The sequence below is a fragment of the Hakea prostrata genome, chromosome 4, assembly GCF_041222555.1.
Source record: "Hakea prostrata isolate BN-2017 chromosome 4, UWA_Hpros_2, whole genome shotgun sequence".
Taxonomy (NCBI): domain Eukaryota; kingdom Viridiplantae; phylum Streptophyta; class Magnoliopsida; order Proteales; family Proteaceae; genus Hakea; species Hakea prostrata.
This window is the reverse complement of record NC_142603.1, coordinates 44,594,602-44,617,058: the sequence shown is the minus strand read 5'-3', so window position 1 is coordinate 44,617,058 and position 22,457 is coordinate 44,594,602. Positions and strand designations below refer to the sequence as shown.

At 36.9% G+C, this 22,457-nt stretch overlaps 2 protein-coding genes and 1 long non-coding RNA gene across 6 annotated transcripts; all 3 read left to right on the top strand.

Annotated features, from left to right (window-relative positions):
• The first annotated feature begins 2,005 nt into the window (after positions 1-2,005).
• LOC149019063 (Protein kinase superfamily protein) lies at positions 2,006-5,402 on the top strand. Of its 2 annotated transcripts, none has more exons than XM_089153151.1 (6): positions 2,006-2,634; positions 2,750-2,991; positions 3,220-3,602; positions 3,775-3,907; positions 4,313-4,402; positions 4,484-5,402. In XM_089153151.1, the coding sequence occupies exons 1-6, from the start codon at positions 2,301-2,303 to the stop codon at positions 4,643-4,645; spliced, it is 1,344 nt and encodes a 447-aa protein (XP_089009277.1). In that variant the 5' UTR covers positions 2,006-2,300; the 3' UTR covers positions 4,646-5,402. The 2 variants fall into 2 exon arrangements, with proteins under 2 accessions (XP_089009277.1, XP_089009276.1); XM_089153150.1 differs by having other exon boundaries at positions 2,157-2,634; positions 2,753-2,991; positions 4,484-5,401.
• Positions 5,403-15,347: 9,945 nt separating this feature from the next.
• Positions 15,348-18,630, top strand: MEF18 (mitochondrial editing factor 18). 3 transcript variants are annotated; one of them, XM_089153147.1, is made up of 2 exons: positions 15,348-15,680; positions 16,016-18,630. In XM_089153147.1, exon 2 carries the CDS (start codon positions 16,113-16,115, stop codon positions 18,240-18,242), a length of 2,130 nt encoding a protein of 709 aa, XP_089009273.1. In that variant the 5' UTR covers positions 15,348-15,680; positions 16,016-16,112; the 3' UTR covers positions 18,243-18,630. The 3 variants fall into 3 exon arrangements, with proteins under 3 accessions (XP_089009273.1, XP_089009274.1, XP_089009275.1); XM_089153148.1 differs by having other exon boundaries at positions 16,004-18,630; XM_089153149.1 differs by having other exon boundaries at positions 15,348-16,131; positions 16,207-18,630.
• An 893-nt stretch (positions 18,631-19,523) lies between these two features.
• Positions 19,524-20,980, top strand: LOC149019061 (uncharacterized). Its single transcript, XR_016173027.1, has 3 exons — positions 19,524-20,514; positions 20,634-20,675; positions 20,753-20,980. It is a non-coding gene; the product is annotated as an uncharacterized LOC149019061 (long non-coding RNA).
• Positions 20,981-22,457: the final 1,477 nt, after the last annotated feature.

Sequence of the window (22,457 nt, the reverse complement as noted above, 5' to 3'; positions counted from 1 at the left end):
TTTGCGTATTATTTCTCCTGAGCAATTGTAGTCCCTATGGTAGCGACGAACGATCCAGAACTGGTATTTCCTGGTTGATTTGGATTAGAACCGGGATGATAAACAAACTCATCTCGGCTTTTGAATTGGTGTGTAATTGGTATTACTAGAAACCTGGCTATACCAACTCTGAACTTGAAATCACAACAGCCTTCCTGCTTTCCAATTAGGTGCTAGGATATTCTGACTGTTACTGCACCTAGTTTGCAGTGCTTAGTGGCTGAAGCAGCACTAGATGGTGTGTAACTAAACGCCCCACATCAAAGGTGTCCGGGTAGAATTAACTGACCACATGGTAGGTTCTATCTGTATGGGTTACATGTTGATTTGCTGAACTCTAAATATTAACAGCTTCTTGTATTGGACAGCCTTGTTAGTATTCGCGCTACCTTTGAGAACTGTTGGTCGTTTGATAGCTCGATCTAAAAGCCTCCAAAGGTCACCAAATCCAATTGGTGAAAACTTATATACCACCATGTCCATATCTGGTTAGTGGTCCTTATCCACCAACCAAAGCTTTGATGCCTGCAGTCATTGTAAAATTCTTTTTGCCTTGCAGGAGATAGATCTATTAGAAAGGGGAAAAAAGACACTTTATGGCAGTCGAATTGCCTACTTTGCCATGTGGGTCTTGGCACAATGGCAAGTAATCCTCTGGTTGTAACCTGAGAGCAAGGTGTTTAAACAGTTTTTTAGCAAAAATTATTGGAGTAAAATTGCGAGGAAAAATTGTCTTCTTTCAGACATTACTTATGCAGAAGCCTTTGATACCGAGCTCGTCACATAATCAATACAGTGCCATGGGGTAGTGTATGTGTAAAGGAGAAAAAGACTTGGGAGGTTGTCATTGTCTTATTTCTCTTATTTCCTATCACTTAGTTGCCTTAGCGTGACGTTGCAACTGTAGACCATTGAATTTTGAAGGTTGCCCAGTTGTTCACTTGGAAGTAATTGTACAGGGAAATAGCTGGTGTGGGTACCCAGATGGACAATTAATTATTGTAGAGAAAGAAAAGCCAAGCTGTGGATATTTGCACTGTACAGAATCCGTGAGTTCTGTTTGTGAAATTTTTGTAGTACATTGGAATTGAGTTCTAGACATTCTTACCAAAAAAAAAAAAAAGAAAAAAAAAGAATTGAGTTCAAGACATAATGCTTCCAACAAGTAGAGAAGGCAACACTGTTTTGGAATAAATAGAGTGAGTAAACAAGAAGGGTAAAACAAAGGTTCCACCACAGAGAGGCCAGGGAAGGTTGGGAGGACCACAGTCATCTGATCGTCTTCTCTGTTTTTTTTTTATTTCTCTCTCTCTCTCTCTCTGTATTTCCTGTTATCTGTAATCACCTACCATAATGCATGTGTTGTCAAGACCAATGAGCTGTGAGAAGGGTGATTCTGAGTCACCAAGAAAGGGAGAGATAAGCCAGAGACCAGGCTGACACAACAAAATGTCTATGTAAGGGATATGGTCCATGTCTCCATATTTACTCCATGCAATGCAACTTTATCACCTTTCTGGTTTTTATTGCTGGCAATAAATTTGAATCTGATGACAGGTCCTCCCCTTACTTTTTAAACCTAAATTCTTTTAAGGATATTCTTCTCATTCATTTTTTTTATTCTTTTCTTTTTCTTTTGAGGGTGTAGCTTCTCGTTCTTCATCAGTTAGGTTCAAGGGAATCTTTTCAACATTGGAGATATGATATCATGATTGGTCAGTTTCAAGGGGACACTCTAATTGGAATGGGATCCTCTAACGGATGAAGTCCGTGAATGGATCATTGTTCAAGTGTGAATGTTTAAAACGGACAATAACATCAGCACTCTTTCACTGTTATCTCAAGAGAAACCAACCTCCATTATTCAATCTAATATCTCTTTTGTCTCAAACAACCCTTCTACATAAAACAAAAAGAAGGGACGAGTAATGCTAAGGTCTCAAGCATATAATTTAGGAGAGAGAGGGAGAGAGAAGAGAGAGCATGTGAAGAAGTGTGGAATTATGTGAGACTACAGAAAGGTTTGAGATCCCTGAAAAGGAACAAAACCCTTAGTATGGGGTCATACGGATCAATCCACCATTTTCATAAAACCCTTAGAATGGGGTTATGCAATCCACCATTTATTTCCTTCTACTTTGAAGTTTGAACCCACTTTCCACTATTCATTCATTCATTCTTCTTCTTCTCTTCTTGTCTTAATTATTTATCCAACTTTACATTATCTTGATCTCATCTTTCTTCCTGTATTTTTGGAGCTTATGGGGATTCGTTCTATTGTTGCTTCTCCTCCTCCAGGTCTTACTGTTCATCATCACCTGAGCTCAAATCCTCAGCCCCCAAATCCTCAAAACAATCACACTTTCTGGGATACCCCTCTCGTTGTAGTCATTCCTGTAATCGTCTCACTTCTCTTGCTTTTTGCTGTGATTCTCCTCATTGCATTGCTTCGGAAGCTCAAGTCCAGCAAAAGCACTGCCCATGGCAATCCCACAACCACCAGCAGCAGCAACAACAACAACAATTGCAATAACAACGAAAGGAACCTTCCCCAGTTCGCTCTTCGTACTTCCTTAGACTTAATCGCTAGCCCTGGTAATTTCGCTATCTATTATCTGGGTTTTATACATTCTGCCCAAAAATCTTGATGGGTTCTTTGAAAAACAATGCCTGTTAAATCTTTTTGGGGTTTTGATTTGAAATTGAAAAGCAGAGGTAAAGCGTGGTTGCCTTCAAGGAGCGAATTCTTCAATGAAACTCAAAGGGAGAGGGATTCAAGTGTTCACCTACAAAGAGCTTGAAGTGGCCACAGAAGGATTCAAAGAAGCCAACGTGATAGGCAGTGGAGCTTATGGAGTAGTATACAGAGCTACACTGAGTGATGGAACTGTGGCAGCAATCAAAATGCTCCGCAAGGAACCCAGAAGAGGAGAGCGAGGGTTTAGGACTGAGGTAATGTCTCTTTCTTAGCTTTTTCAAGTGTTCTAAATTAATTTGATCAAAGGGAAGAGATCTTTTGAGTTCCATTTGCATGACTGTCTGGGTTTAGCACCTCTGTTTTGTGGTCCTCTTCAATCAATCCACACTTATATGATGATCTAAATGGCTGTGAATAGTAGAATTACTCTGTAAGGGATACTGATGTGATGGTTTTTTTACAACATGTACTTGACCACACAGGTGGACTTACTAAGCCGATGCCGTTCTCCCTACTTGGTGGAGCTGCTTGGCTATTGTGCAGACCAGAACCACCGGCTTCTCATCTTCCAATTCATGCCCAATGGTAGTCTGAAAAGCCATGTACATCCAACTGGAAGCCAACATCAACCATTGAATTGGGGGACCCGATTGAGGATTGCTCTCGATTGTGCAAGAGCTCTAGAGTTCCTTCATGAGTATGCAGTGCCATCCATCATCCATCGGAATTTCAAATGCAGCAATGTCTTGTTGGATGGTAACTTCAGGGCCAGGGCTTCCAATTTTGGACTAGCCAAGATGGGTCTAGACAAGATGAGTGGTCAGATACCGATGACAATGGGGGCTGCAGGCTACATGGCACCCGAGTGAGTGATTTGTTGCTTGCTTGCTGTGGTCTACTTGTTAGCTGCCACATCAACTAACTGGTTTAAACTCTGTTGCTGCTGCTAGGCTCTCTATTCCCACTTGCTCTCCTAAGTTGATTAGATATTGTCATGCTCTTGATCATCAAACTATATTTTCTTTTGGACAATGTAGGTATGCTTCAATGGGTAAGCTAACAACAAAATCAGATGTGTATAGTTATGGGGTGGTTCTCCTCGAGCTTCTAACAGGCCGTGCCCCAGTTGATACAAATCGGCCTCCTGGGGAACATTTCCTTGTCACCTGGGTTAGTAACAGAAACCTGTAACACTGCCTCCCTGATTCATAATTCCTTTTGCATTCATCAAGGTCAAAGCAGTGGTATGAAGCTATACCAATGCCTTTGGTACAGTAAAGGTTCAGGTTTGGGCTCTCTACATAGCAAGCCACCAACAATATATATCTCTATCCCAAGATTGAATCCATGAAAGTCTCCCCAATTTGTTGGTCCTTAACTTGATCCCTACTTGATCATGTTCATTTTAATTATTAATCAGGGCATGAAGGCGAGTGCCCACTGGTTCAGAGAACAAAATAGTTTTCCATAAGAGCTCAAATTTCTACTTACCTCTCCAATTGCTCAACTTACCTTCTCTTATGCTTTCAAGCCAGTGATGTTGAGCTAACATATGTGTCCAATTGCTGTACATAGGCTCTTCCAAGGTTGACCAACGGGGAGAAAGTCATTCAAATGGTTGATCCAGCTCTACAAGGACAGTATTCAAAGAAAGAACTGATTCAGGTTAAAATTGGTTCAAGAACTGTCAATACTGCAATGACAAATATATTCAGTTTCTAACTTTTTATCACGTTCATGATTTAGGTAGCTGCAATTGCTGCTGTCTGTGTGCAACCAGAAGCTGATTATCGACCTCTAATGACTGATGTTGTCCAGTCTCTAATTCCACTGGTTAAAAGCCTCTCTTCTCCTAATCCCTCATCATCTTCCAGATTTTACAGTCACCTATTAAGCCCCATGTGTTAAATTCAAAAGCAGAGAAGCTATGGCAACATCAAAGATCAATGCTTTCATTTTCTCCAGAAATTATTTCAGAAGCATTATTTTGAGCCCTGTAATTTTTTATTGTCAGAAACATTTGTGCCTGAGCCACCAGAAGAAATTTGTCCCAGAAGTTGATACAAATGATCCAATTCATAAGGTAATCTATGCTGTGCTGGACCTTGCTCGCTAAGCTGTTGCTTTTATATGTGGGAGTCCTGCATAACCGAATGTATAGCTGAGCACTTCAGATGTAAGAATGTAAGGAAGGCTTTTTTATGGACCTTGCTTCAGTCCTGCACATTTAATGGGCAGGACTGTCAAGCAAAACACTTTCGGCCACCTTCGAGATTTTGATCTCGGCCATTGATATGAGGAATGAAGAGACTTTTCTCTTCAGCGAGCAAAAAACACAAATACTGGAGAAGGCTAGTTGCATGAGTGATGAAAAGCCAGGTTCAACATTTGAATGCTAACTCCACCCTTCTTCTATTCCTCCAACCACCAAAACTTACTCCAAAAATTATGAAACTCTCTCTTGCTAAGATATAGTTAATTGCATTACCATTCAAACACTAAATCCTCATCAGAATGTTTACTTGCAATTCCTTATCAGTAAACTCAAAAACCATACTGCCAGTTTTTTCTTTTACTCTGGTTCCCAGTGATTGCTTTTATCTCCTTATCATCTAAATTCCACACAAACCCTCTTGTCTCTGTCACTCATCTGAAAGGCTTGTCACCTAACTGAAGTCTCTATCATTATGACCAAGTATATGCCACATTAAATCTATCCTCTTGTTGTAAATATTAATAGAAATTTGCACTTAATAAAAATACAAAATTCAAAATTAAAATAAATTAACTTGCAAAGAAATGAAGAGACGTTTGGAATAAACTGAATCTCCTTAAGACGATTAGTTTTTGCCTACAGTACTTAGCAGATTGATGAACTTCGCTTCCCAAGATACAACTCTTCGAACCAATTTGAGTAGTACTCTGATGAATTGGACTCAATCGAACTTTAATAGAACTCTTCAAACTAAAGAAAATAATTGAGGAGAAAAAAATACCAACTTCAAAAGTGACTCTACTTCCCACAAGTCTCTCATTCTATTTATAAAGGGATGAAAAGATACAAATGAACCCATGTGTCCATTTGAAGTAATATGTCTCTTTGAAACAATGTTCTATGAGAGGAAAGATATTTGAATTAATGTATTAATTTGAAACAACATGTCTATTCCAATCAACGTACCCATTAAAGAAGAGACATTGAATCATTGCGACTATTTGATCAAAAAATTAATTTATAATAATAATAATTTTTTTAAATCAAACCATTGATGCAACACTCCCCCACATCTAAAAAAATGACCCGAAGAAACTTAAATGTGGTGACAGAAGGCGGGAACATTTGATACTTTTTGGATGCTCATTTTTTCAATGTTCAAAATGTTAGTGAGGACATTATTAGGGGTGATGATCCTATGGATGTTCCAAATGTTAATATGACCACTAATGAGACCATAATTTGTTGGTGATGCAGGTTTTGGTAGAAGTGCAAGACTTGGGAATAATATTCCATCACGTATGTGCCACATATCACTAAATCTTGTGGAGACTATTCTTGATATTTTTTTAACTTATTGGAAGGATACATTACTCATTGTAGATGGTGCTAGTATCAATGATCAAAGAATGAGTGGTCATGCCAGTGAACATAGAAAGATTGCAAATGAGTGAATGTTAGCAATTGTTAAAATACTTATTGAATTTTGCAAGCATAGTAAGAACCTTCTAAATTTGATTGCCTAAAGGATTTCCTCATCCATTGATTTATTAGACATTATGGTGACGACTAAGAGTTTTTTTGGACACATTTGTTGTTAAGAAGCTCCATGAACGGCTAACAAAATTGTATGGTGCATGTATTTTTAATTATCAATTTTGTTAGATTTTTTATGTGTAAACATTTTTATATCTTGAGTTTGGATTCGACAAACATTTCTCTGGTGTTGTTTTCATTTCAATATTTATTGAAATTCAAATTTTTAGTTTTGAGAGGAAGCATATTCACAGTGGTGGACCAAAACAACTTTCTTTTACTGTTCCTCCTCTAATTTTTCTGCTCTCATGATATTATTTCGTTTAATTTATATTATTTTTGCTTCACTTCTAAACTATGTATGTAGTTGATTGAGATAAGTTGTATGATATTATACTTGCAGTTTTAGTGCTTATAGAAAGACACCTTGAGGTTTTCGGGATATATCTATTGTATCAAATTGTGAAAATTTAATCAACGTCCTTAATGACTTGTCTTCTCCCCTCCAAGTTCAATTACGAGTATCCGGTTTGATGTTGGGATACTTATGGAGGAGTTTGAAAAGTGTGTTTTCTCTTTTAAATCTAGGGCATATAATGGGCTTGCCCACTCCCTAGCCAAGAAGACTCTCACTGTTTTATCTCGGACTAAGTGACCCCTTTCCTCCCCATGGTTGCATGAGGTGTTATTTGTATTCCCTGGGCTTTGTCCCATCATTCAGTGAAAATACTTTCTATCGGAAAAAAAAGGAAAGAATATTTATATCTTAACATGAAACAAAAACAATATGTTTTGAAGTTGGGTATATGTAATCAGACATCGATCACAATCGTAATGGTTATCTAGCTTGAATACTCTTTCTACTGATAGATAAAAAGGTTACATGGGTGCCTAGAGTTATTAATATATGTTAATGCCATGTTTGCTATATTGCATAAGTAAATATGTATGATATATTATGGGCTACCTGTAATACATATGATTGGTATTTTAACATTTATTTCAAATATAGCAAACCCAAATTATGGGGTTTAGATTGAGAAAACATACTTTTGTATATTAAGAGTTTTGTATCATTTACTCTTGGGAAAGAGAGTGTGACATTGATTGGTTTAAATATGTAAGTTCAAGATCAATGATTGAACTATACACTTTAGAAATCACAAAGCTATAATATGTAAAAACATCTAGAGGTAAGATTCTTATGAATCATTTGTATAAACCCTTACTTAGTGTTTGGCCTTATAAACAAATCCAGATCCAAAGCCACAAGGCAAAGGAAACAATGAAATATAATTAACGCCTATATGGACATAAACAAGCCCTAAACAGTAGCAAAGAAAATTTGATAATGTTTTGTTATCAAATGAGTTTCATATTAATGATACTGATAGGTATATCTATACATTATTTTATCTTAATAGGGGCATTTATGTGAATGATGTGCTAACAATGAGGATTAAGTCTTGACATGTGAAATCAGCTAAGACATTTCTAAAGTCTAAGTTTGATACTAAAGACATGGGTGAAGTTGATGTGATTTTGAGAATCAAGATAATGAGAAGGAAAGAAGAAATAATACTGTTTCAAGCCCATTATGGGATATGGATAGTTAAATGAGTTGCTCCACTTAGCTAGTTGAATATGGTGAATGGGTTGATCCATTTGAGATCTATATATATTGGGTTCTAATCCCAAAAAAATATCTATTTCTAGAGGATATTCTGATTCATCATTTTAGAGAAAGCTAGTGAAGAAGTAGAGTGGCTTCGACATTCTTTAGAAATTATTTTACTTTGGCAAAAATCAATGCCTGCATTTCGCATACATTGTGATAATCAAGTTGCAATTGTAAGGCCGCAAAATGTGATGTATAATGGAAAATCTAGATATCGTGAAGCAGTTGCTCTCTAATGAATCCCGAGAAGTTCAGGGCCGAAAAAATGAACACAACCGAGAACAAGTATAGAATTGGGAGAACTCTATGTGAGATCTATTGTTTAGGCTTACATAAACAATTGACGATTCAAGCACAATCTATCGACTAGTTAAGTGAGTCCCATAGGTTGTCACTAAAGAAGGTTTAAAGCGAAAGTTAACTATTTTGATGCATTGTTGTGCTATCACCACATTTAGGTTTCTTCTAGTCATTGTTTTTAAATGTGGGAGATTGTTGTATCAATGGTTTGATTTAGAAAAATATTAACAGTTATAAATTAATTTTTAGATCAAATAATCGCACTGATTCAATATGCCTCTTCTTCAATGGATACGTTGATTGGAATAGACATGTTTCAAATGATACATTGATTCAAGTGCGCTTCCAGATCATAGGACATATTGTCTCAAAGAGGCATACTGTTTCAAATGTTCACAATGGTTTATATGTGTTTTTTCATCCCTTATAAATAGGATGAGAGATTTGTGGGAAGTAGAATGACTTTTGGAGTTGGCATTTCTTCTCCTCAAAATTCTGATTTTTAGTTTTCTTTAGTTAAAGTCTCGAAATCAATTATTTTATTTAGTTTCTAAGTGTGGTGAATTCTATCATGTTTAATTTAGTCCAATTTGTCGGAGTGCTATTCAAATTGGTTCAAAGAGTTGTATCTTGGGAGGTGAAGTTTGTCAATTGCCAAGCATCATAGGCAAGAACTAATTGTCTTAAGGAGATTCGGTTTGTTCCGTGTCTCTCTTCATTTATTTGTAAGTTAATTTATTTAAGGGATAAAAACTGTTGTCCTCTTGTACTTTGTTTTATTACTATTTTATTCTATGTACTTTTTAAAATTATTAATCCAATATTTAAATTTGTTTACAATTACTAATGCCCTCTACCGTTAAGCTCCGTTAGTTTACTAATGATGTGGCATCTATATATTTTCTCAAAATTTCAAAAATAACCTTGAAATTATCTATTTACTTATTTACCCTTTTGTCAAGTTATAGTACTACCCTTAATTAACTATAGGGAAAAAAACTGACTTTAAATCCATTTTATTTTCTACAAAGAAACTACCAAATAATGGAAATATATGATTTTTTTTTTATAAAAGACATCATTGAATAAAGGAAAGATGTGATTAAATAAAACTCAAAATATAAACTAAATATGAGGAAATATTTAATTAAAAGTTGGAAATTGAAAATCACTTATATGCTAGCCATTGTGCATGTTACCAAATTTCCTATCAATTAGTATCTTATATGCTAATTTGTTTGTAAAACTTCCATCATTGTGATTGTGAAAATTTTAAGTGTAACGTGAAAGTTTCAACAACCGTAAAAAATGTGGTTATGCCAATCCTTGAATTAAATTCTCAGAGAGAAAAAAAGATGATTTAAGAACAACATTTCCATTGGAGATGAATTTTACTTGAAAATTTATATGATTTATATTTTTTAATGGAATAGTAAGACCCTTATTAATAAGTATCACACTACAGCAGAGATCATTGTTGTTTTGTTCTTTTGTGTAAATTTCAATAATTACAACATACACATAGAGAGTCATTTCTTTTCTCCCAAATGACTACTCCTGTTGTTAAAACTTAAAACTGTGAAAAAGATCGTCTTTACCATGATGCACATTTTGATGGAGTTAGGGATGAAGAAGCAAGATTTCAAGAGGTAATTTATTCACAAACCTTCAAGTGAAAATTTCTATTATTATTTACAACACATATTTCTCCTGGCTATAAATTCATGAATGGGGAGTTCCATTTCCTCTAACTTTTCACCATGAATCCTTTACTAGGATTTGAATACATGTTTGAAGATTTAATGTAAGAGAATGTCATAGCATCAGCCAGATAGCTCCCCACCATTTGACCCATACTTACATTGTTGATGGTTTAAATAATCATATTCAGTTGACTAGAATTGAATGAACTTGACCATTGAGAAACAGTTAATAAATACTACGAGAAATTCTTTCTTGTAATACGTAACCAAGATTAGGATAGTTGCCCTTTCCCTATTTCTTTGATCAATTAGGGAAACCAAAACTAGAAGATTCAGCTCTTGAATATGTGACCATTGATTGACCAAGTTGTGCAAAGATGCCCAAAAGCCAGAACCAATTTTTCACTGTGGTACCCAGTTACAACTTCTTTTTTCTCTTCTTCAGCATGAAACACAAACCCTTTTTCATTCCTACTGTATATGTATCTTTCTTTATCTCCCTAGCCATGTCTTTGCGCATCAATAGGTCCCATCAGTCTTTTGACATGATCTGTGCCATTCAACTAATCTATGAACAACACCATCTACCTCATCAAATTAATCTTGGGGACTATTTAGATCTCCTTCTTCACATAGTTCTCATAACTTCCTCAGCCATCTTTTTTACATACACTGCCTAAATACTTGAAAGACGTGATGTCCATTTAACGAATTCTATCAGAAAACTCCCTACCTTCTTACCTCTTTCTCCATTTCCACCAACTAAGGGGGCCCCATAATAATATGGTCTGATTATCCAAAAAAAAAAAAAAGGTTTAATTTTATTAGAATCTGAGCTAATAAACCTGATACATGGCCAAGACAATCTACCATACAGCATGGAAAAACATCATCTGTTGTGCACAACAATGCACTTACATACCAAATAAGTGGCTTAGAAAAGAAAAGAAAAAACTAAAAAACTATTGAAGACTTTCTCAATTTAAAATCATGCCTTTAATTACAATTTTCTATTTGGTATAAAAGTGCACTTGCACAATAAAAGACTTTTTTTTTCCCCAGGTATAGGCATAGTTATCTAAATATGGCTTGATTCTGTGAAAATCAAGCATTGAATTAGTGGATAACTTTCTCCGCTGATCCCATGAAGCTGCACACACAGAAAACTGCTATGAAGGAGATAAGTGTCTGGTGTAATGTCTCACTCTTCATTTGCTAAAAACCAAAAGGGCTTCCTTGATTTGGCCATTGAATGCCAACCCATGATTTCTTTTTTTTTGGCCATGAACTGTAAACTTTATTAGATAAAAGAGTTCAAGCCAAGAAACCTGGAAGACATCAATGAGGTATCTACCATTAACAAAGTTGTAATAGTCCACCATGATCTAGAAAGGGAAAATTGACGAGCTCCCTTTGCTAAGAAATCAGCGAAAGCATTGTCCGACTTATTAGAAAATGAAAAATTACAAAACCAAAATCTACAGAACTCTTTAAAATATAGAAAATTAAGTTGTTGCACATCCAATCTAGAGAGGATGTAAAACTTTGAAGGGCTAGAATTGTAGGTAAATAATCCAAACTAACTTGAAAATTATTTACACCCAATGATCTAGCCAGAAGTACTCCATCCCTAGCAAGTGGCTCCAAAAATGAAGCAGAATCTCCCCTACCATCATTGCATTGTGCTGAAATAAAATTGCCAAGATGGTTCCACAGAAGACAACCAAAGCCTCCCTTTCTAAGAGTGCTATCCCACAAGCCATCTATAAAGACTTGGAAGTACTCCACATCCTCCAAATGTGTAGTGGCAAAAAAAAAGGGGTCCCTATAAGCAAATGAGGTCCATTAGTAAGATTGTAAATCTCTGCAATAAGAAATAAGAAATGTGTCATTGTGAGATGCACCGAAGTCTCAACACCACCGAAAATGGCTGAATTCCTAGTATTCCATATACTCCATAAAAATGCACTCCAAATTTGATTCACCCTGTTCATATCCCCAAAACCTTTGAATTTTGTATTGATAAAGTCTAACCAATCTTGAAAATGTTCCCCTCTAAATTCACTAGTGTCAAACTGTAAAGGTGATAATTCCCAACATTGTTTAGCATGGGGATAGAAGAATAAGGCGTAACACATTAAATAATACATCCACAAAGCAAACACAATGGAGCTAAAGCTAAATTTCGAGAAGAAAGAGATTTCCTTCCTGCAATAGCGCCTCATGTGAAATTTCCCAAAAAAAATGTTTCATTTTTAGGAGGGTGGGGATATGCCAAATAAGTTTTCAATATGTAGACACTAATGAAGATGAAGCAGTGTTACCATGAGCATTTGCCATTGCAATGCATTGGTGATAAGTAGATTTAATAGAAAATTACAATATTACTCCTAAACCAAATCCATCTATCAACTGAATCTACATGAAATAAAATAATATTTAGAATACCCTCCACTTCTATAGGTGAAAATGTGATTGAATTAAAGGAATATCGATCCCATGAAGAATATTGCCAATTAATTAAATCATGAACCCAAATTGGATTATGGTTTAGAGGGGGGCTACTAATACATTTAAAAGGTAAAGAGGGAAACCAATGGTCCTTGTATATGTTGATCAAGGCCCCATTCCCCACCTGTCTAATTAGCCCCTCTTGAAGAACATCCTACCCATAAGAATGCTCTTCCAACCCCAAGAGAAATAGGAAGGTGCTCTACAATCCAAAAAAGGTGTATCCTTGACATATTTCACATGCATAATTTGGCCCCATAGGGAATCAGGATTGGTTATGAGTCTCCAACTCTGTTTGGCCAATAAAGCTTTGTTAAAGCATTGGACTTCCTTGATATCAAAGGTGGAGACAATGTCACTTTTAAGGTTATGGGGGGGGGGGGGTCCTGGGGCTAAATAAAACAACAGATTTATCATGATTGATATGAAGCCCTGAGGCCAATTCATACTCTTGTAAAAGAATATTTATATGTGATGCATTAGGAATGGAAGCAGGATAGAACAACATACAAATATACAATCATCTGTAGAAAATAAATGATTAAGCTTAGGCCCCACTTAGGAAATTCTAATACCAGGAAGTCTAAGAATATCAAGGTTAGAAGTGAGTCTTTGAGATAACGTTTCTTGGTATAGATGAAAATATAGGGGCACAAGAGGCAACCCTGCCTAATGCCTCTATGGGGGGAGAGATTTTTAGAAAGGGTTCCATCGATCATGATTTGATATTTTGCAGTGGTGATGCATTGCATAACCCAATTGATTCACTAGTCAAAAGAGTACTATCAATAAATGACCACTCTAATTTATCATAGGCTTTACATAGATCAAGTTTAAGGGCCATATAACCAGGAGTGGCACTTGACTTCTTGAAGAAGTGAAGATACTCATGAGCAATATAGATGTTATCAGAAATGGCTCGACCTGTAACAAAAACACTTGGGTTTAACTAATGAAAGATCTCAAAATGAATTTTAGACAATTAGCCAAACACTTTGCTATGATTTTATAAGGAGTGGTGCATAAACGGGTAGATCTAAAATGGGATACATCATGGGGATGATTTCTCCTGGGTATAGGGAGATGATGGTCTTGTTGAAACTTCTAAGCATAGGTCTTGTTGAAACTTCTAAGCATATAACCCCCCTAAGAAAAATGTTGAACACCCTAAATAAGATCAGATCCTATGACATCTCAGTGCTTCTGCTAGAATTTGAAGGAAGACCATCAAAGCCAAGGGGAACAAAGGGCCAAGTTATTGGAGCTGTGATGCATGGGGAAGTGCTTAGAAGAAAGTCTTGAGGAGAAGTAGGAGAAGAGGAAAAAAGAGTTGATAAATAAGAATAGATTTTAGAGTGAATGTGGGATTCCTCAGTTAACCAAGTAGTAAGATTGTTTTTGAGTTTGGTGATAGAATTTTCCTGTATACGTTGGGTAGTAGAAGCATGGAAAAACTTAGTGTTTCAATCACCCTTTTGGAGCCATTATCCTCTAGATATTTGGCACCAAAATTTTTCTTCAGAAAGGAGTCGTTTTTCTATTTCATGTTTTAACTCCATTTCCTCCTTAGCTAAGGCCTCAAATGGGGGTTGTTGTTGACACACTTCCAACAAATGGGTTAACCTAGCAATCTCTAGAGAGGCATTTTGGAAAGCAGCTTTACTGCAAGATCATAAAGATTTAATACAATGTTTAATTTTCTGATAGTGTTGATAAGCAAGGGAACCAAGACTGGGAGTTGTCCAACCTAACTGGATTTGATTCAAGAGCTCACGATGATCTTCCCATTTGGTCTCACAGTGAAACTTAATAGGTCTTTTATTGGCGGGGTGCAAAGTGACCTCAAGAGGGGTGTGGTCCGACCCTACTATGGCGTGCTTGTGCCCTTAAATACTCCCATAAATGTCAATAAATTCAACATTAACAAAAGCTCTATCTGGACATTCCTTAACCAGATCCCTACCAAGTCTTTTATTTGAACAAGAGAATTTTGGTCCCATGCACTTAACCTAAAAATTATTACAGCTATCAATTACATTCCTAAATACATCCATATAACGTTGAGGTTTTAGAAGTCTCCCCATCTTCTCATCATTACACAACATTTCATTAAAATCACTAAGAACAAGTCAGGGGGTACTTACAGAGCTTCCCAAGTGCAATAATTCATACCGGAGCCTTTCCCGATGTTCTAGCTCTGGGTGACGAAAGTGACTCTAAACTTTGAATCAAAAGATGAGAAAGTAAGTAGATACCAACTAAATTTGAAGAAGATGAAAGAATAATTATTAAGATATTACCATTCCACATGATGCTGCCAACCCAGGAATGTCTTCTATATAAATAGAAATGTCCTTTCTAGGTTAAAAAAAGACTTGCATTGCTAGATTGATATTGCCAAAATTTGCATACACTTCAATTAGAGCTGCAGAAATTATTGGATTGAAATTCATATGGTTGGGACCTTGGACCTTTGTGTTTTTCGGGTGCTTGTTGGTCATGGATCTGGTCTCATTGGCCACAGGGTATCACTGTAGATCCAACTCCTCTTAATTTTTATTTATTATTATTCATTTGTGGGCTCTTTCTGATTTTGTAGGTAAAACCGTAAAAGTGTAAGGAGAGAATGATCCGGATTCTACAAATTACCCCCTCTAACTAAAAAAAAACAAAAAATGGGGATTCGTGAGTCGTGAGCTCCTGAGTCCTGACTACCGAGTGGGTTTTCCCGAAATCACTCGGGAACCAGCAGGGTTACTCGTTCGTTGAGGAAAATTTGTATTTTTTTCCTCACTTCTATGGAGAAATGGCGATTGGCAGAAGCAGAACATCGAGTCATATCGAGTTGAGGAGCTCGACTTCCACTTGGATATGAAAACAACAAGGAAGACGGCGAAGGAATAGGAAAGCCCTGAGAATAAAGATGTGTTGAAGCGGAAGGACAGAGTTCAAGTTCAATTAGGAACCAGCGGCTTGAGAGGGACTTCGAATGTAATCAAGGTATGATTTTTCTTGTTCTCTCTATCTCTCTCTCTTTTCTGTTGTTTCTGTACTATTAACTTTGGCTTCTTCATTTTCCTTTCAACTTGTTAAACTTTGGAGAGATGGGCAATGGGTTGTTGACAATGGCCATTTACAGGAACAGAACTATAAGGTGTTTCTACTGGTTTGGTAGAATAAAACCCTGGTGGTATTAGGTTGTAGCATTACTTTTATGAATTGGGTTGTTCTATTTTTGCGAAAAATCAATTTGTTTGCTTGTAAATAAAAAATAAATAACGAAAATATTGCAGATTGATTTACAAGGAACTTTCCAACTGAAGTTGTATTTGCAGGTAACAAAGGTCTTTATATGATTAGATTTGGTTCATCATCTGCTCGCTTTAAGACCTCGCAAAGGCTTATTTAGCTCCTGCCCTGTGGTTTCATCTCATGATCAATGTCATCAGAGGTACCGCTTCATTTTCTCGCCGTCGATTCCTTTTGCCTTTTATTCAAAGATCAAATGCAAAACGGTTTTCCTCAGCTTCCAAAAATGATCCAACTCAACTACTCCACGGCTCCCCTGAAGACAATCTTCGTTCATTCTTTATCAGCCTTAGAGACCAGAGACAACCCACTGGCATCTCTGACTATGCTGTGGTCTCTGCACTCAAGTCATGTTCTTCCCTGTTGGCATTCATCCAGGGTGAGCAGCTTCATTCCCTCGTGCTGAAATCCGGCCTTGACTCCAACATTTTCATCTATAACAGTTTTATCAATCTCTATGTCAAATGTGGCCGGATTGAGTCTGCTCGCTCCATGTTTGATTCTTCTTCTCGATTGGATTTTGCTTCTTGCAACATTATGCTTGGGGGTTATGTGAAGAGTGGTCGCCTTCAGGATGCTGTTCAGTTGTTTGAGATAATGCCCGCACGAGATTGTGTGTCTTTCACAACTATGATAATGGGTTTTGCTCAGAATGATTACTTTGTTGATGCTCTAGGTGCTTTTCAAGACATGCGAGCTTTGGGTATAGCCCCAAACGATGTAACACTGGCCAGTGTAATTTCAGCATACTCCCAATTAGGTGGGCTTGTACATGGATTTATGATCCATGGGTTGGCTTTCAAACTTGGGCTTCAATCGTATAACCTGGTTTCAACTAATTTAGTTCACATGTACTGTTCTTGTTCAAATTTAGCTGATGCCAAGGTAATCTTTGATGACAATCCAGAGCGAAATATAGTGACATGGAATGTGATGTTAAATGGGTATTCAAAGGCTGGCATTATCAATTCAGCCAGAGATCTGTTTGACAGGATGCCTGAGAAGGATTTAGTTTCTTGGGGCACCATAGTTGATGGGTATGTACGAGCAGAGAAGCTGCGTGAAGCCATGTTGATGTATACCAAAATGCTTCAAGCTGGGTTTGGGCCCAATGAAGTCATGATTGTGGATTTAGTTTCTGCATGCGCGCGGTCAGCAGCATTTGATGATGGTCAACAATTTCATGCCACGATGGTGAAGACTGGATTGGACTGCTATGAGTTTGTACAGGCAACAATCATCCATTTTTATTCAGCTTGTCACAAGATTAATCTAGCGTGTTCACAGTTTGAATCAGGGAGTAAAAGTAATGTCTCATCTTGGAATGCTTTAATTGCAGGATTTGTGAGAAATGACATGGTTGATTCAGCAAGGAATTTATTTAATGTGATGCCCCACAGGGATATCATTTCCTGGAGCTCTATGATTGCAGGTTATGCACAAAGTGGGCAGTCTGATTTGACATTGCAACTCTTCCATGAAATGTTGGCTAGTGGCATCCAGCCAAATGAAATTACAATGGTGAGCATCCTCTCGGCGATTGCCACGTCAGGAACATTGAAGCAAGGAAGATGGGTGCATGATTTTATACGTAACAATTCTATTCCTCTCAATGACAACTTGAGTGCCGGGATTATTGATATGTATGCAAAATGTGGAAGCATTGATGGAGGCTTGCAGGTTTTCCATCAGATCTGTGATAAGGTGTCATCAATTTCGCCATGGAATGCTATAATATGTGGATTGGCGATGCATGGGCATGCTGACATGGCCCTGAAAGTATTCACAGATCTTCAAAGGACTCACATAAAACCTAACTCCATCACATTCATAGGAGTCTTGAGTGCATGTTGTCATGCAGGATTGGTGGATGCTGCAAAAGGGTACTTTAATTGTATGAAGAAGGTATATAATGTTGATCCAAATATTAAACATTATGGATGTATGATCGATCTCTTAGGCAGAGCTGGTCATCTAGAAGAGGCTGACCAACTAATACAGACGATGCCCATGAATGCTGATGTTGTGATATGGGGAACACTGCTGGCAGCATGTAGAAATCATGGGAACATGGAAATAGGAGAAAAGGCTGCAGAGAACTTGGCAAGGTTAGAACCAACTCATGGTGCTGGTAGAGTCCTACTATCTAATTTATATGCTAATGCAGGAAGGTGGCAGGATGCATTTCTTGTGCGCAGAGCAATTCAAAGCCAGGGACTGAAAAAGTTGCCTGGGTGTAGTGGTGTTGCCTGATAAGCTACTAGCACATTGGTGTATAGCTATTGGCTCTGTTTCAGCTTGTATATGTGAAGTTTTACTTCTTGAATAGGATGCATGATTATTTTTACTGCATAAGACAGGTTGGAAGATGAAGAAAATGTGTAATGTGAAGACAGAGGGGAGAAGACACAAACATTTGCCTATCATCATGTTTCTGATTTGATCAAATTGGGTTTCGTTGATGAACTATGACTTTTATAGGTGGTGGTGCACGAAATATCACTGTCGAGGACTTGATATTGGTGAAGTGGGTGGTTTGTGATCCTTATCAGCTGGGACAATGCCCTATTTCTTAACTGTTGAGCATCGGAGAGGTCTAAACACTTCAAATTGAAGTGCAGGTGTATGCGTCATACAACTTATCTTGTACAACTTATCTTGAGAAATGGATGTATGATACAACAAAAAGAACCACAAATGGATCAGATACGCTGCTTAGGAGACTTTGTATGAAAAGAAAAAAGAAGAAAATGTTTGCAGATTTTGTATCAAAATTGTTTTTGGTGTTTGAGTAAAGAGAAGTAAAAATGAAACCTCTCTTTACTGTCTATGCTGACTTTCTGTTTCTAAGATTTCTCAGATGGATACTGAAATTTTGGTCATATACCAGTTGAAAGTTACATACATTCTGTGTTCTGTCCATTCAGTTTGGTAGTCATTGATAGAGTTTTCATTTTTTATGTTTGCCCAAATAAATATTTTTGGTAGTGTTTGATACAAATTATACAGCCTAGTTCTATTTGTAAAGGGTTGAAAAGATACAAAAACTGAAAACAGGTTGAGACCAAATGTTTTTCAGTTGCTTTGCAGTGGTTTTTAAAACAAATGTGTTTCCAATGTGTATACGTGAGGTAAACGATAAATTTGTACTCGCTTATAAACCCTCTCCTTTTGTGCTGATTGTGAACCACCCATGGTAGTTCCATTCTCATTCTTTCTCTCTCCCCTCCTGTAGCTGTAGATAATGGCTGAAAAAGAGGTGAAGGGAAAGCAGGTAGCTGGAAAAGGGTCATCAGGAAAGACTAAACAGTAAACGTGAGGATACAATGAGTCTGCAAGACAAAGAGAAAGAATTCTGGGTTACTCCAATTTTTTGACATCACTGCTCAGGTCGAAGACGAAGAAGAAGACCAAAGCGAAGAAGATGGGAATGATGATGATGGTACAATTCCGTTATATTCCTCCTAATTTCTGGTTCTGGTTCCGGTTCCTAATGTATTCTGTAATTTATAGGGTTTTTGTTTCTTTCATTTCAGGGTTGTTGTAGTCTTCTGATTCTTTCACCTTGTTCTGAACTTCTTATGGTATTTAGGGTTATGGTGAATACGATCATAGGGTTTGATTCCTGTCATGTACATTCTGTTGAATGCAAATGTGAGTGCATGTAATTGGTTTTATGCTTATCTGACATGCATTAAGGGCTTTGACTGTTCTTTATACTTGCATGCACTGAGTCTTGCTCAGGTCTAGAAGCGGATGCATGTTATGGGGTTTGTGGGCTTGTGGGTTTGTGGGTTTGTGGATTCCTGTCATGTATGCTGTTGAATGCAAATGTGAATGCATATAATTGGTTTTCTGTAAATTAAGTAAGTTTCTTTATTTTTATCCTTCCTGTTCTGACAAAAGAGAAGGCTATAAACTTTGCTTATGATTAAGCCTGAGTTAATTCAAGTAAGATGTCCTAGGTTCGTTTTAATAGTCAAGGTATGACCATGTATGAATTTAAGAGACTCTATGCAGGTTATTGCTGCATTGTTTGACAGAGAACTGGTTATTGATTCAGTTGGAGCAATATTGCATCATTTCTATTATTATCTATTGAACTTGCCGCTGTTAGTATGTGCTAATGTTCCAAGTACTGAAAGCTACTGCAACATGATATATCTGTTACTTGATTTAATTTCTTTTGCCTTATTTGCTCACATTGATTTCGTCGTCCTTCTGTAGGGTAACTCCTGTTTACTGTCCTATCAAATGAGTAGGAGATCAGCTATCTGCTTCTTTTTATGATTTGTGGTCTCCTTCATTCATAGTTGCTGTAGTGCAGGTACATTACATAATAGCTTTTCAAGTAGTGATTTTCTTTCTGGAAATTGCTTGGTCCCAATTGTTTCCTCTAACTGAGCCTTCATACCTTGTTCCATGAGTCCATTTAGGTGATGTCAAGCAGTACTTCCGCTCTGCAACACTAAGCTTCAAGAATGCCAAGCTTGAAATCACCCCTGAATCATATCTGATAATCCCTGTAAGTACTCAAGCTTGTTCATTTTACAATTATAGAGAATTCAAAATGGGATTGCAAAATCTGACTCCAGCTGTCACTCTGCCTCAATCAAATTTTAATGTTTCTTTGGGAATTCTCAGTGCAACTCAAATAGGACTGGAAGATCTCAACCTCGCTTGGAGGTAATTCTCTTATAAAAGTTGGAATACCTGCATATGAAAAATCTAACAGCAAGAGTGCTTTTAATCGTTGTTTGCAGATAATTCAATGTTTAATAAAATGGTGATTTACGACAATGAGAAATGGTGGGTTGGATGGATTCCTGCAGATTGTAATAGGCTTCCTGATTCTGGAAATTGCTTCAATCATTTTATTTCTTTTTATATAGCTCTACATACTTAGTATTCTCACTAGAAATGTTCTTCCCCCCTCTTTCTATTCAACAGAGTGGATTGTGATGTTGTTGAAGATTTTTATCCAACCTTAACAGACGGCTTGGGATTGTAAGTTTGCTACCAGTGTCCAGAAACAGATGAACTGTAGAGGACCAATAAGTTTACAATTGATAAAGAGCAGAAGCTTTCTCATTTTTCATATATGGAATTGCTACACAATATAATTATAGACTTTTGTTACAGAAAATGGACTTGTGCTGCAATAAAACCAACCCAACTGCAATCCTCACCCCTCTTGAGAAAGAAGATGGTTCCAAAAGTCAGCTTGATAGTTGATCTCTTGTTGTCTCTGACATCTTCTTTTTACGCGACAAAAAAATTGAACGGACTGATCTGGATGCCAGTGCATCTCCACTTTATGTTTAAAGAGCACATAGACATCAAAATTGGATTTACGTTGTGTATATTTGTCAAATTTATCACTGAAAATAGTTAAATTATTGTTTATTTTCAAGGAAAGGTCATTCCTATGATGGACTGTCTCCTCCAAGGTTTTCGAGATCAAGCTAACAAATATATCCAATGAAAATTTCATTTCCTAGAGGTCTCTGGTTTTTTAATGGCACAAAAACTGTGAGCTAGAGTTAGGGTTCCAAAAGTCATCTTGATAGTTGATCTCTTGTAGTCTCAGGCCTTGTTTTTCATTTTAAAAGGTGAATCTTGGGGAGATGGTTGGTAAACCACAGTTTCAGCCTAGGGTCAAGGCCATGAAAGAGTCTCAGCAACAATTATTGGGATAAAGGCATAAATCTACGCAGAGAATTAATTACCTTTATTATCCTCCTAGACATTGCTTTTGCAAAAACCTTCCATATTGGATGGACTCATACAAGTTTTAAAACCTATAAAAATCATTTTATTGGAAAATATGCCAAACATATTTTCTTTTTTATATACAAAAAGTATTTATCTGCCAACCTTAACTTGTCACCAGGGTTCTTAAATACACATTACTTCATTAAATTTCAGAAGGATCTTAAAGCATTCTTAGGTCTAAACAATGTTCTCCGTTTCTGAAGGATTTTAACTGAAAAAACTGTCGAGTCCTCCATGGAATGGCATTCCATCTGAACTATTGCAGTGTCTCAGAAAATAGAAAGCCCTGGGACTCTTCCCTACTGTCTCTCCTCGCCTTTCGACATAACAAAGATCAAATGATCAGAATGTATAGTGTCATCCTTGAAAAATAAAAAAAAATCCTCTAGATGTCCCACTCCTCTCTAAAAAAGCTGGAAAAAGGTATGAAGCAGAAGATCAAATGATGCTCAGAATATAATAGTGTCATCCTTGAATTGTGAAATCGCCAGGAATTCCATCATTGCAATGTTTGGCGAAGATCATAATCTCTAGTGTCATTCTGGAAAAAAATCTTCTAATGTGCACTTCTCTCTGCTGTGTATGGCAGTGGACCACTTGGATGCAACATTGTGGAATATTCCAAATAGAAAGCCCAGATCAAAAGATTGATTTTAAGTGGAAAAAAAAAAAAAACCATTTGTGAAACCCATT